The sequence below is a fragment of the Pagrus pagrus genome (genome assembly GCF_965226575.1).
Source record: "Pagrus pagrus genome assembly, chromosome: 13".
Taxonomy (NCBI): domain Eukaryota; kingdom Metazoa; phylum Chordata; class Actinopteri; order Spariformes; family Sparidae; genus Pagrus; species Pagrus pagrus.
In genome coordinates, this window is record NC_140197.1 from 19,408,084 (window position 1) to 19,421,545 (window position 13,462).

The following is a 13,462-nucleotide window of genomic DNA, read 5'->3' on the forward strand; positions in this document are numbered from 1 at the left end:
TGGGGATTTTTCCAGACATCTAGTATGAATATCACAAAAAAACACTATTGCAAAGTGGCATCAGTGGCACCAGATATGCTCAATTTCCATGAAAAGCATGCTGGCACCAAACAATGCGATGGATTCCAAAGAGGCCCTCAGACAGGCGACTATCTGTCTCACTCAAACGCAGGAGGAAGTGGAGGAAATGGAGATGAGTGGCGAGCACGAGGTCAGAGGGAGGAGGCAGAGCGGAGGTTGTTTTTTAGGAACCCGCTGTGTCAACTCCTAAACGTCTCACAGAAACACACACAGGTTTTAAAAGGAAGGGAAAAAACAATGACATTCCTCAGACACCGCTTCCCTACGGTAGTCTTGGGCTGATAAAAACTGTTACGCTGAATATCTGCAGCCAAACATGGGCACATATCAACTCTCAAGTACCTGTGCAATAAAACAAATGAGGAAATTTGTGCTGCCATTACCTCATCAGAGAAAGGCGACACACTAGTATCACCTCTCTGCCTTTTCACAGTAATAATAAATGTATTAAATCCACCACAGCATGCTGAATCACCCGGCAGAGTCCGGTTTGCTCTAGTTTGGGATGACTTGGCCCGCCCGCCTGTTTATAATAGTACTATAATGCATGAGCTGGATCTGACAAAGGAGTCCTCACTCACACCCCCCCTCTCTGTTCCCCTCCGTCCTCCATCCTTCCATTCCTGTCCTCTCGGGAGCCTGGCCACGCTCCCGCTCTCCTCCGCTCCTCGGCAGCCGTGTTTGGAAAAATAAACGGAGCGACTGGAAATGGTCAGGGGCAGAATGTGACAAGTGGTGGTGCTAGAGGGAGAAGTGTAGATGTGTCTACTGCTGGTGCCTGACTCGTTGCACTGGTTATGGACAGAGGGACGCAGAGCACACACATACATGCACACACTGCATGAGAGAGGGGGATAGGAGTCTCTGTGTGTGGCTCTGACCCAAGAAACAACAGGAATGTGGAGGGACAGTGTCAGAGCTCTGGGAGGTCTGCATGCCCGTCGAGCCACACAGCCACGAGGAAGCTTCGCAATGTGCGGAGGGCCTCCATACATCTTTTCATATGGATCCACACACCAATATCCACATACCACGCATATAAACTGCATGCTTAGTATGTCAAATCACACACACACACATACAAACACAGTCACACTTTGTACCGTGACACATGACCTCTCTCTGTGCAACAAGGTCAGTGTCGTGTCAGTTGTGGGGAGCAGTGGTCTCACACTGGTGCAGTACTCACCCGCTGGAAGTGCCAAGTGACACCGTGCTGAGGGAAGAGTTCAGCTTCTTCATGTCCCAAAGCCGCACCTCCCGGGTACGCATCTACACACAACAACATGAGAGGTTAAGTATTGTAAGCACACAGATATTCAGATAAACTAACTAAGGCATATTGGTTTGTGTCCATTTCCCCTGCAAGTTTTGAAATGATTTGTTAAGGAGTTCTTAAGAAGTTATACTTACTTACACATTAAGCCAACACAGTGTTAATGATGCATAATGGTAATGGTCGCTCATCTACACTGTAATCTCAAAGGCATAGGGAACTTTTTTGCACAAAGCAAGTGCTTGATGTTAAACATATTTCATTCTTGTACTCTTTTTCGTTTACAGTTCTGTGATTTTAATTTTCTCAGTCTTTTGAAGCCGTATTGAAATTGTAATATGTCAAATGTCATTTTTTCCTGTGTCACTCTCTGACGACAGAATTGTATGAGCTTGCAAAACCCAATAAACAAAGTATATATAAAAAAAAAAAAAAATTCTCACCATATCAAAGCCGGTGGTGAGTAAAAAGTCGTCTTTGGCCCACAGGATCCTTGAATCCTTGTTGTTCTGAAGGCTCTTGGCACTCTGTGGGACAAACAAAGCAAAATTGTAAATCAGTCAACCAAAACAAGTGTACTTGACTATTTGATAGACTTCTCTGAGTCATTGTCTCTATAATGAATCCCAACTTCAAACATAACCTTGAAGTATAGTTCAAGATAACGAGGGGGCGATGAGTGAATGATTTTCAAGGAAGAGAAAGAGACAGAGAAAGGAAGGAAGGAAGACAGACGGGACTATCATAGGTGCCTCTGACAGATCCCTGTGGTTGGACAGAACGGGACTTGTCCCATGAAAGGAGCGCTTGTTGTTGTTGATGTAGCAGACAAGGGGACTTCTGCCCCGGGTGCAGCTTAGGTTACCAAACTGTGACACCGTGTCTGTGTGTGCGTTAACGTTACCGAGACTTTGTTACGCTGTTTCCATAGGGAATATGTGTCAAAACAGCACTGCTGCGCTGCGTTTGATGGGTGGTCTTCAAATGCACTTGACACATGTTTTCATAGAGATATCAGCTGAAAGTGTTGAAATGAGAGTATGTGCTTGTTTGTAAAGATAACATGTAAAAGATGAGCAAGCAGCAGATGGAAAGGGGCCATGTGAGTAAGTCTGTAGACATCAACACTTTACTGCTGTCTAAATCAAGCCATTAATGTGCAGTAATTACAAAGGGGGAGGACAAAAGTAGACACAAGATGCACAAGGCTGTTACTAAGTAACACCCAAAAATCAAGCTATTTAGAGCTAATCTGCCAGGTAGTAACTAATTCTAGTCTAACAGTCACAGTGAGTGAGCCCCTTGGTATCTGTGTACTAACTCTAGAGTTACATTCAGCTTTCCCATAAGGCCCAGAGGTCAGCGATGAAGTTTCCATGGAACAGGAGCCTTTTAGCCCGTCAGCCCACTGTGTCTCCCCAAATTACTGTTGTCATTTTTATGGCCGCACAAACGCAGAGGAGCGTGGCTGGACGTCTGTGCATGGCAGGAGGACAGAGGCTTATTTTCTAACTCGCAACACTCTCTGCAGGAGTGTGCTGCCTCATTCTGATGCCACTGTTAAATAGCCACAGATGACAAATTGCAAAAACAAATGGGGAGAACTTGAGCTGCCATGTCGCACCCTTGAACGCAAGGGTAACAGGGCTGTACAACCTCCATTAAAATACAGTAGGAATATGTTTGAGTCCAATAACGGTTGGTCAAATAAGGATGAACAAAGACAGATTGAATCCATGTGACACACACACATGTGGGCCCTATCAATTCTAAGTCAAACCTCGCTTCCTTTACTCTCCTTTCTGACGTCACTCTCGCCACATGCGGTTTGAGAATCGATCGCTTAGAGGAAAAAATGGAAGGTCTGGTTATTTAAATTTCTTTAAACTGTCTAAATCAAGCATTTCATCGCCGCTTGCTTTTCCCAAATCCTCTCCAGGGTGTTTCTTATTACAGTACATGTGGACAGTAAATGACACACACGTGTTAGCTTGCCTCCGGGTGAAGCGGGAGTTCTAGGGACAGAGGAAAATTAAGGATACGGGTGGTCATTTTTTTAGTCTGTGATCCGCTGTTTGTTTTATTGATTTCAATGAAAAGAAATTTTAACAGTCTACTCCCCTTCCCAGTGGGTGTACTGTAATCGCATCCTATCTTGGTTGAATAATAAAGATATGACACTAATTTAAGGATGAATCATTTCTTCATTAGTGACCACAAGGGGCAGTGACTAAGCACATGCAGCATCTCCAAAATCATGTAGCTTAGTTTGTGCACTGTTGTAACCAAATAACACCCAAGTGACGTTTGAACTTTAGATGACTGTCTTGCAAATTGTAGTAGAATGAGACACGGCTACACTTAACGTTTCTGCTACATTTCAGTCTTTAAAGGAGATCTCTTACGCTTTTATGTTTTTTTCCTTTCCCTCAGTGTTTTATAGGTTCTTGTCCACGTAAAAGATCTTGAAAGTTAAAAAAGGTCAAAGTCCGCAGAAGCTCCTCTCTCCCACAGAAAACACTGCTCCTGAAACGCCTCGTCAGTAGTCCCACCTTTAATTCTGTGACTTTGTGACCTCACACTACGTCACAGAGTCACACATTTGTAAAAATGTATGCCTAGCGGCTAGTTTTGCACTTAAGAATTGATTGAGCACAGCTGCTCTGTTGTTGTTAGCGGTGCTGGCTCAGGCATGTGTGAGCTGACCAATCAGAGCAGACTGGGTATTCAAGGCCTTAAAGAGACAGGAGCTTTTACAGGAATTACACACACACAACTTGTGGAGCAGAGTGGCTGAGAGAGACACATGATTTACCCTGTTACAAGACACTGTACCATTACAATGATTATGAAGCTGTTATTTTAAGGTAAAAAAAAAGTAAGCAAATGTTTGACATTTTTATTAGAAATATGATTTAAACAATGAGTCCATTATCAGAGTAGTTGGCGATGAATCTTCCTCGATCGGCTTCGCTCTAAACTTAACTTACTCACCCTGCTGGCTCTAGCTCAGTGGTATCAATCTTCTTTTCAGACTTTCAGAAAGACAGTAAAGAAGACTATTCTTTAAACATTGCAAGGCAACATACCACACATACCTCCTTCCTGGATACATAGAAATGAATTTAAATCTCCTATAAATTTCGTAAGTTGAAAGGGTTCAAAGATTATTTCCCAAATCGTTTGACTTTTCCGTTGAATTTAAAAGCTTAAGCCAAGACTCCTGTGCTGGAAACATCCCTGTCAGTGAAGCAGAACAAACTATAAATCATAAGCAGTCAGCTGAATGTTATGGAGGTCAAGCTGTTGTATGACCAAATTTATTGTTTTCAGCTATGAGGCGACTTGACAGCGTTACATATGTTGCGAACACACACTGACATCAAATCACGGTTATAAAAAATAAATTCTCACATGTGCACTTCTGCACCTCTCTCAGGGATGATGTGTCTTTGTCCATACCAGTGTTTTATCTGACACCATCTGTATGAGATACAGATGTTTTCTGGCTTCTGGTGTGCTCCCAAATAGCTTTATCCACTGAGAGGGATTAGAAAACACTCTACTGACCTGGCTCTCAAACACGCTTCAGCAGTTACCCCACCAAGGCACTGAAGGAGTTGATAATAAGTCCTGCTTTGAATAAACACTTAAGCCGTGACTCAAGATCATTTTTCAGCCCGCAGTCAGCCAGTACGCCTCGTGCAGGTAACTGAACTCATATTTGCCTTGATAAGTCCATACAAGTGAGTCAGTTGAAAAATAACCCAGATGTACGAGAGAGGTCCAGAGTAAACCAAGACCTCCAAAAAAGCAATAGATTAGAAAAGAGTGAGGGAAGGAGACCGGCTAAAGCAGAGCGGTGTAAACAGACGGAGTTAATTCATTGCCATTGGGCTGTTCATCACCGGCACCGCTGGCTGATTTCCTTCCAGGGGCAAAACAATGCAGAGGTGGCACTCTGACCAAACTAGGAACAAGTTGAGCTCTGACTATTTTAATCTGTTCAAGGTCTGTTTAACATGTGGTGTCTGATTCATATTTCTGGCTAACAGCAGGCGATTCATATTACATGCAAGAGTAAACAGCACTAATTCTGCATCAGCACTTTTTATTGCCATATTCAGTCATGCTGATCTGTCACTGAGCACCAGATGAGTGTGTCAGGGTGACCTCTTTGTTTCTCAAATGCAAATGTTGTAATTACTCTCTAATGAGCTGAAGAAGCAGGCTCACAGGTGAAGGAGACGAAGACTGCGTTCAGAGCCATTTCAGGCATGCACTACAATTGTAATCTAGCATCAATGCACCAGTCAACTTCCTGAAACATGCAGAACATTATGATGTCATGATGTGAAGTTGACCTTTGACATTTTGGTTGTAAAATGTCTTAAGTTCATCATGTTATCCTGTTAGACATTTGTGTAAAATGATGTCATCATATGAATTGTTGCGTAATGGCTGGAAATGTGTTTTGTTAGGTAACAGTGACCTTTGACCTTTGAGCACCAAAATCTAATTAGAGTCCAAGTGGATGTTTGTGCCAAATTTGAAGAAATTCCCTCGAGGTGTTTCTGAGATATCGAGTTCACAAGAATGGGACAACACGAGGTCGTGCTGATGTTGACGTACAGATGGCATATGGCATTCATTTGAAGGCAACCAATGAGGTTGCCAATGTAGGGGCTGCAGTAAAACAATGCAGGGTTATTAGGCAAAAAAAAATCATCCCACTAGGCATTAAAATACAATCAAAAGCACTTAAAGTTGTATTAGATTTAATTCTCAAGGGAACATGAATGGGTGTACCACAAGTCATGACAATACATCCAATAGTTGTTGAGATGGTTCAAGTAAAACCACACATTTTAACCTCAAGGGGTGCTCAATAGAGCCTGATTTTTGGGGTTGATGCCGATACCAATATCCTACTAGAGAGAGAGAGAGGAAGGAATCACTGTGTGGATATCTGCACCAAATTTCAAGGCAAACCATCCAATGGTTGTTGTATTTCAGTCAGAAGAGTTTGACCGACAGACAATCCTTGGTGATTATGGCTCTACAGAAGCTTTCATAATATTTAGATCCGACTATGGAGTAGAGAGGACAAACAGACATTTCTCCTCCAGGGGTTCGATATAAAAAATACATCACCTTTCTATGAACCGGCTCTGGAGCAGACTGACTTGGTTTTGCCATTACAGCACCCCTCAGGCTTTCACTACGCTGCCTGAGCCAACCACTTCCAAGGTTGAAGGCAGATAAACCGGCTTGACGTCTCTAACGACAGACAGCTATGATGTCATCCTTCACCCGGATATGAAGGCACGCGCTGCTTTGAGCACTTCGATGAAGATGTCATCAGGGCTTGGCAGCTGGAGCGACACAAGTGCAATTGAGGATTAGGGGGTTTGTGCTGGGCCTCAGCTCACCTTTTCCCAATAAACAGAGTTCAGCTTCAGGAAGCGTAACGCAGCCATCAGAGTGCTACATTACTACTAACGCCCCGGGGCAGCCAGAGGACACAACATCTGGACCTTGTGTGTGTGTATATAAATGTTGCCAAACAGTATCTCTTCCTGCAGTCATAAATTTAACTCAAATACCATTCACCTACAGCCCCCGTCCTCAGAGCTCAATTTTGCAGACATGCTACAAATTGATCGTGACACACTTGAAAACAGAGAGAAAACAAGAGGGAGGTTGTGAGAAATCGGGAAAAAAAGACAAATGTTTTCCTTAGCAACTGAACAAAGGATCTGCGTTGATGGAATTCGCACACGACAGAGAAAAGAGAAATGGTTCATGACTTGACAAAATACGAGCGCAGGAGGTGTGAAGAATCAGTTACACCTGTTAGAGTTACTGGCTCACACACACGATAAAGGAAGTGGAGGAAATGACATCACTCCTGGGAAAAGAGTATTACTAACACAGGTGTCTACATCAAGATGTGGGAAAATATTTTTCAGACTGCTAATGAACAAGATTTAATAGCTAGAAAGGGCTCGAGAGGAAGAAAAACAAAAAGGATGAAAGCATCGCTGGCCTTGATAATGAAAATCAAACTCAAATGACACCAGGCAGAGTTTACACTACGGTGAACCACTTTTCAGACAGAGATTCAGACACAGGAAAGTGCCAGTCAGCAGTCTGGCCAATTATGGTTTTATAGGTCCATTTAATATCCTCTCCCAATATAAACAATCGGGGATCACTCTATCTCCTTCTGTCCTTCTCCCTCAGATATTTAACTTCTGAACTTCAACAGACGGAGCGCACATCTGTGTCACTCACGGAGAATGTTGATTCACCCACCGGGACGAATATCAGGTGTCTGTATGCACATATGGGAACTATCACAAACTCTGCATCTCCCTCCGTTTCTCCCACTGACTCTCTTTCTATCTGTCGTTGCAGCTCTTTGTTTATCAGCTACACAGGCGTGTAAGTGTTTAAGATTAAGTGCCAGTGGTGCAGAAATTTGTTAAGTGTCATGAAAGATGGAGAGCTTCTGAAGTTCATCCAGTTTTATTTGTATAGAAGTAAAATGGAAGATCTTTCACTTGGATAATACTGGTTTAGCGAAGATAATTATCAATCAGTTTTTCTTTTATCGCTGGTGTAGTTTGGCTTTTTTTTAAAGGAATAGTTAAAATAGCAAAAATAGCAAAAATACACTTATTTGTTTTCTTGCCAAAAGTAAGAAGAGTAGATTGATACCAAACTCATATCTGTTTGTTAAATATGAAGCTACAAGTCAGCAGCCTGTTAGCTTAGCTTACCATAAAAACAAGAAATGGTTGGAAAAGGCTGGCCTGGCTCTGTCCAAAGGTAACAAAAACTCCTACGAGCACCTCTAAACCTCACTAATTATAAACATGTTATACAGTTAATCTACATAACAAACGAAGTGCAGTGCCAAGTTGTGGCTGTATCCCCATGTCACCTGTCTTTATGCTAAGCTTATCAGCTGCTAGTTATAGCTTAATATTTGTCATACAGACATATGGTATATTTTCTCATCTAAGGCCGAGGAAAAAAACAACTGGACTACAGTTTTGAAGAGATAAAGGTGACCATATTTGGACAAGAGGGTGGAGGTAGGGAGGATATCCTGAGAACCTGAGGACACGCCGTGGTAGCGAGTATGCCCTGCTTTATCTTCTATTTAACACTTAATGGAACCATAATTTACAAAATGAACATCATACTTCATTGAGGAAGGCTTGAAAATAGCGTTTGAGACCATAAACTCATCTGGAAACTGTTAACTGAAGTAATAAATCAAATGAGAAGTTGGGTCATTTTCAAGTTTACATAAAAATCTTCCTTTTTGGACTTCTTTTTGAAACCAGTTACCTGTCGGATATCAGAAACAATGCAAGTTTAAGGGTTGGACCAAAAAAGCATCGTCCATATTTTATACAGTAAATTTTATTGGTAAACAAGAATATTTCTCCTACGTATTTTTTAACAAAGGAGTCTTTTCATCAGATCATACAGTTCTAGTTGCTGTGTAGAGTTTAATAAAAAACACAACATCATGTATAGACCCAGCTGCAGCCACTCATCTCTACAACCTGCTCCTCATTTTCCCCCCTCTCTTTCCACTCTTCTCATTCTTTTCCATCCATTTCCCTTCCTCTAATCAATAACCGTTGCCTTGTAGCTTTCATCACCCCCAAAACAGTCTCCCTCTCAGTCCTTTCATCCACGGCTAATTAGTCGTTTCAGCAATGACTGGGTTTTCTCCATCCTGTTCTGTCTTCACGGCCCATTAAAGTTAGGTTTCTGAGTCAGGATTCACTATCTTGAATGTAACTCTGACTTTACAGAAGCAGACGGGCTTCTAGAAATAGGACAGAAGGGGGGGGAGAAGAAGCATACTGGGGGGAGGTTGAAGATAGAAATCAAACCAGCCATTTTATTCTTTCATTTCCTCTGCTGCCTACCACCACTTTTTCTCTGTTGATTGAAACCATCTCACATTTCGCCCATTTCTCCAAAAAGTCCAGAAGCCACAAGTCGTTCTCTTATTTTTTCCATACTTCCCCTTCCTCTGCTCTCTCCCCTTTTCCTGAAGATGAAAATTAATCTGCAAGGTAAGGTCAGAAGCTGGGCAGAGAGCGTAATCTAAGGAAATGACAACATGGAGTTAATCCTAAAGTGCAGCTGTAACAGCACAAATCTGAGAGGTGACCCCTCTGACACGCGGCGATCGTACATCTTGAACTCACCTCGTGAGTTCAAGATGTACGACTGTCAGCTTGTGCAGTACACGCAATGTCCAAACAAATCTTAAGCAGGATAATTAAAAGACAAAACAGCCAATTTGTAAGTTAAAATTTGAGCAAAGTCTGACTTTGTCTGATTAACCTCCCAGACTGCCATCATCCTTTTTTCACATTTGTCCTGCCTGCAGTCATTCTTTCCCCAGTCTCATTTCCTTTGTGTCAGCAAGTAAAAAGCACCGTGCAGTAAAAAACTAGCAGAGATGCGAGCCAACAGGACAATGAGCACAGCTACTGGGCCAGGTCTGCTCTATAGACTCCAGGCGGAGGGACAAGTGATACGAGCTGGACCGCTCCCCAGTTAAATATAGTATCCAGCTGCAATGGGATATCCAGAAGTCTTTTCCCTATAGCCAGTTGTTTTGATTTGGTTCTTTTCTATGCCTACACTTTTTCTTAGCCTTAATGGGAACAAGCTAGAGGGATAAAGATAGGACACGGAGATGAATGGTGAAAGAAAGGGGAACACTGCACCCTTGGTTTTATGCACAAGGCACATCAATCTTATGGGGATCAGGGAGGGATTTCCTCAATTTCATCCTACACACTCCCCAAATACTACATGTCCTATGTATCATGTATCCTATATTTCCTGTATACAGTAAAAAGGTGGCAGGTGCAATGCTGTCACAGAGGTTGTTACAGTTTATATACCTCACCCATAAATACAATCTTTATTGTCACATGCTCCAACACTAAATAAGGCTGATATTTTCAAACCTTTGGTTGTATTATTGAACTCATCCATCACACAGTCACAAGCCACATTGTCACATAACACGGCGTCACACACTGCACCACTTGCCATTACAACCACAAGTAAATTCTCAACGTCTGGGAAACACTGCATTGATTACCATGCTTTTAGCAAACGTCTCCCAGGTGCAACGTGCAACATGGGTTTGTTTTGCATCAAGAAAAACATGGCAAAAGGCAGTGACAGTTCTCTGGAGAGTTTTTTCAGCCTTCTAGGGAGACTAAATCTGAAGTCTCTCCAATCTCCTGTCTTTAGAACATCCAGAAAGAAAATTGCTGAGGAAGTGTCATGGTTTGACTGTCTTATTTGTTAAAAGCTCATCAATAATGTAAACTAAAGCTTTCACTGTTACGTAGAAAAACAGCTGCTGTATATTTGCCCATTCCACGCGATAAGACGATGCTATCACATAAGACAAATAAGCAAATCTTCACATTTGAGAAGCTAGAACAAGAGAATTCGGGGGATATTTTTTTAACAATTAATCGATTATCATAACATTACCAATTAATTTTCACGATTCACAATTGATGAACTCATTTCAGATCTACACCTAAAACTCTCTAACATTATCTGTATCAATAGTAACACCTTTCTGGCTGACGGGACAGAGAGCTGTCTCAGCGTCTGTGCACCGCAGAGACTTTTGAGAGACTGATCGCCACCGACTGCCCGCCACAAAGACGTCACCCTGTGTTTTAAGAGGGCAGGAAAAAATACTGGCCCCTGGAAACATTCTTCCTCATGGAAAAATAAATCAAGAGGGGGGAAAAGAGGTAGATGGAAAAAGGGGGTTCAACAAAAGATCGGTTTCCTTTTTGGATAGTGGATTACAGAAGAGAAAAGAAAGAGCGCGTTGAAGAGTTAGCAAGACAAGGAGAACGATGCAGTGAATGACAGACAAGAGTATAGGTAAAGATGCTTGTGGTTTGTCCATGAGTGGCTAAAAATACAGGCAGGAAAAATGAACGTTGTATGTACAAGTGCTCTGGTAGCCCCGCTTTCTCACCAGTGTAGGCTTTCAGGAGCTGGCAAAACGCGACCTTACCTCCACTGCAGCAGGATGTCGCTTGTTTGCTGCACTCGCTTTTCTATCATTGACATTTAAAGTCATACAGATCAACTAAATGAGAAGGGCTACGCTTACGAAAAACAGAGATTTTTCATGTTTTTATTTGTGTCAGAGATGACACAAAGATCCACGGAGGTGACTGGTCAAAAGTACAGCCAAATAACTAATACTAAACACTGCAGGTACTGTATGTCCTGATCTGCTATTCGGTGGTGAGGAAGTAATCTTATCCAGCATGTGCGTTTGTTGAGGAATCTGAGGGGGCAGGTGTAAAAACCATTACCAAGCCTGAGCCAGTGCAGGTTGTTTTCTATCCACTCACAATCATTCACTCAACAGATCTAGCCAAGGATCACATGCTTTTTATTTTGCTTGCTTTGGATGGCCAGGCATACTGTAAGAGATTGATGGGAGATTTATTTTCAGACGCTCAAAGAATCCAGAAAAAAGGGCCAGCTAAAGTAGTGGTGCAAAAATTGAAATATAGGAAGTAAATAATCCCTAAAACCCATGGTGTTGTCTTATATTATTTGCAGAGTGATGAATCACACATCAGGATGTCATAACATCTTTTCCAAGCTTGAGTTGGAGTCCTTCTTAATGTTTTTTAAAACTAGGTTTAGGGTGCAGACTTGTGTTGTGTCTTTTGGTACAGGCTCTGCGAACAAATCAGTTTAACTGCCCTGCTAAGTGAAATGAAACACTGAAGTGGTAGAAGGGCTGTGTTTATTGAGCCACGGTGCTAATTGGGCCGTGTGGCCACAGTCGGCGATCCAGCCAGCCACTGGTGCCAGCTTGGGCTGTGGTCACCCCTCTCTGGGGCCAGGGGGGACAACAGATTGGACCCAATCACAGCACACTGAGGGGGGACTGGCACCAGCTGCACTGTGCCTACTGGCAGGGGCCTCCCTTTGGGAAAACTACCCAAGGTCACAGAGGCTGGTCTTGGATTGGAGCGCCACGCAGAGCTAACCAGTTCCTGGAACTAACATGATTAACGGGACCACTGAATTGCTCGTATCTGCTTTTGAGTCCAAGAGAAGCACTGGAGAGCCATAGGAGATTTCAAGTGCATGTTTGGTGATCTCTGGGGTTTTTGATGGTTAATGTGGTTGAGGTTCAGGCAATGAATATTCTGGAGATGCACTTAGTGGCTTGGTCCTTTAAATCTGAACAGAGATCCGTGCGGCAGGACAGGGCACTAATGACAGAGGAAGGAATGATGCTGCTGACGACAGCAAGAACTCCGACACCCGGGGCTGATGAGAATCTGCACGCCAGACCTGCTCCGAAAAAGACAAAGAGATGATTCTTTGGGAGGTTTTCTTATGAAGAGAGGATGTGTTCAACACGGCACACAGCTAATCATGCCTACACTGTGGGGGAAACTGTGAGCCCCTCAATCCTTAAAGCCCGACCAGGCCCTCCAGTGCCTGCTGTCATCTACGGCTCTTTCAAAGCTGCCATGGATACAGTTTGCCTGCCTCACCCCCTTCCCTTAAACCACATCATAGACGCTTCACATCTTCAAAGCACCCCCACACACTTGAGCATGAATCGTGCACAGTGGGGTTTGCTCAGGAGGCACATGTGTGCAAGGCATGTCAGGATCATGTCATTTGTGTCTAATCATGGAAAGGGTGAGTGTGTTCGTAATCTATTATTTGTTTGGTGTAATCAAAGTGTTGTATTGGAACTTTCCTGCATTAACATCAAGGAATGAGAAATCATTCAAGTCGAAGACAAATTCTTCACTGACTGGTAGAAAAACACAGTTAATGTGATTATAATTACAGTAGCAGGTGTTAGCCTGAGGGGACATAAATGTGCATAGAGATCAAATGTGTGGAACAAGCTCGCCAATGCACACACACTGGGTATCATTTCAGTGCCAGCCGCCCGAGCGTTGAACCCCTAGCAGCGAGCACAGGGCGGCCGACTGACAATTTGATTAAGCACCTCATCTTCACTTCGCTAACAAA

General features: G+C 42.9%; 1 protein-coding gene across 2 annotated transcripts in view; it reads right to left on the reverse strand.

Annotated features, from left to right (window-relative positions):
* Positions 1–13,462, reverse strand: part of LOC311268208 (mitochondrial import inner membrane translocase subunit tim16-like) — a 113,253-nt gene that overhangs the window by 76,800 nt on the left and 22,991 nt on the right. For both annotated transcript variants that reach the window (XM_084371684.1, XM_084371682.1), the window contains exons 8-9: positions 1,801–1,884; positions 1,271–1,353 (exon numbers count right to left, since the gene is read on the reverse strand). In XM_084371684.1, the coding sequence (XP_084227810.1) occupies positions 1,271–1,353; positions 1,801–1,884 (167 nt within the window). The remainder of the gene's footprint in view (positions 1–1,270; positions 1,354–1,800; positions 1,885–13,462) is intronic.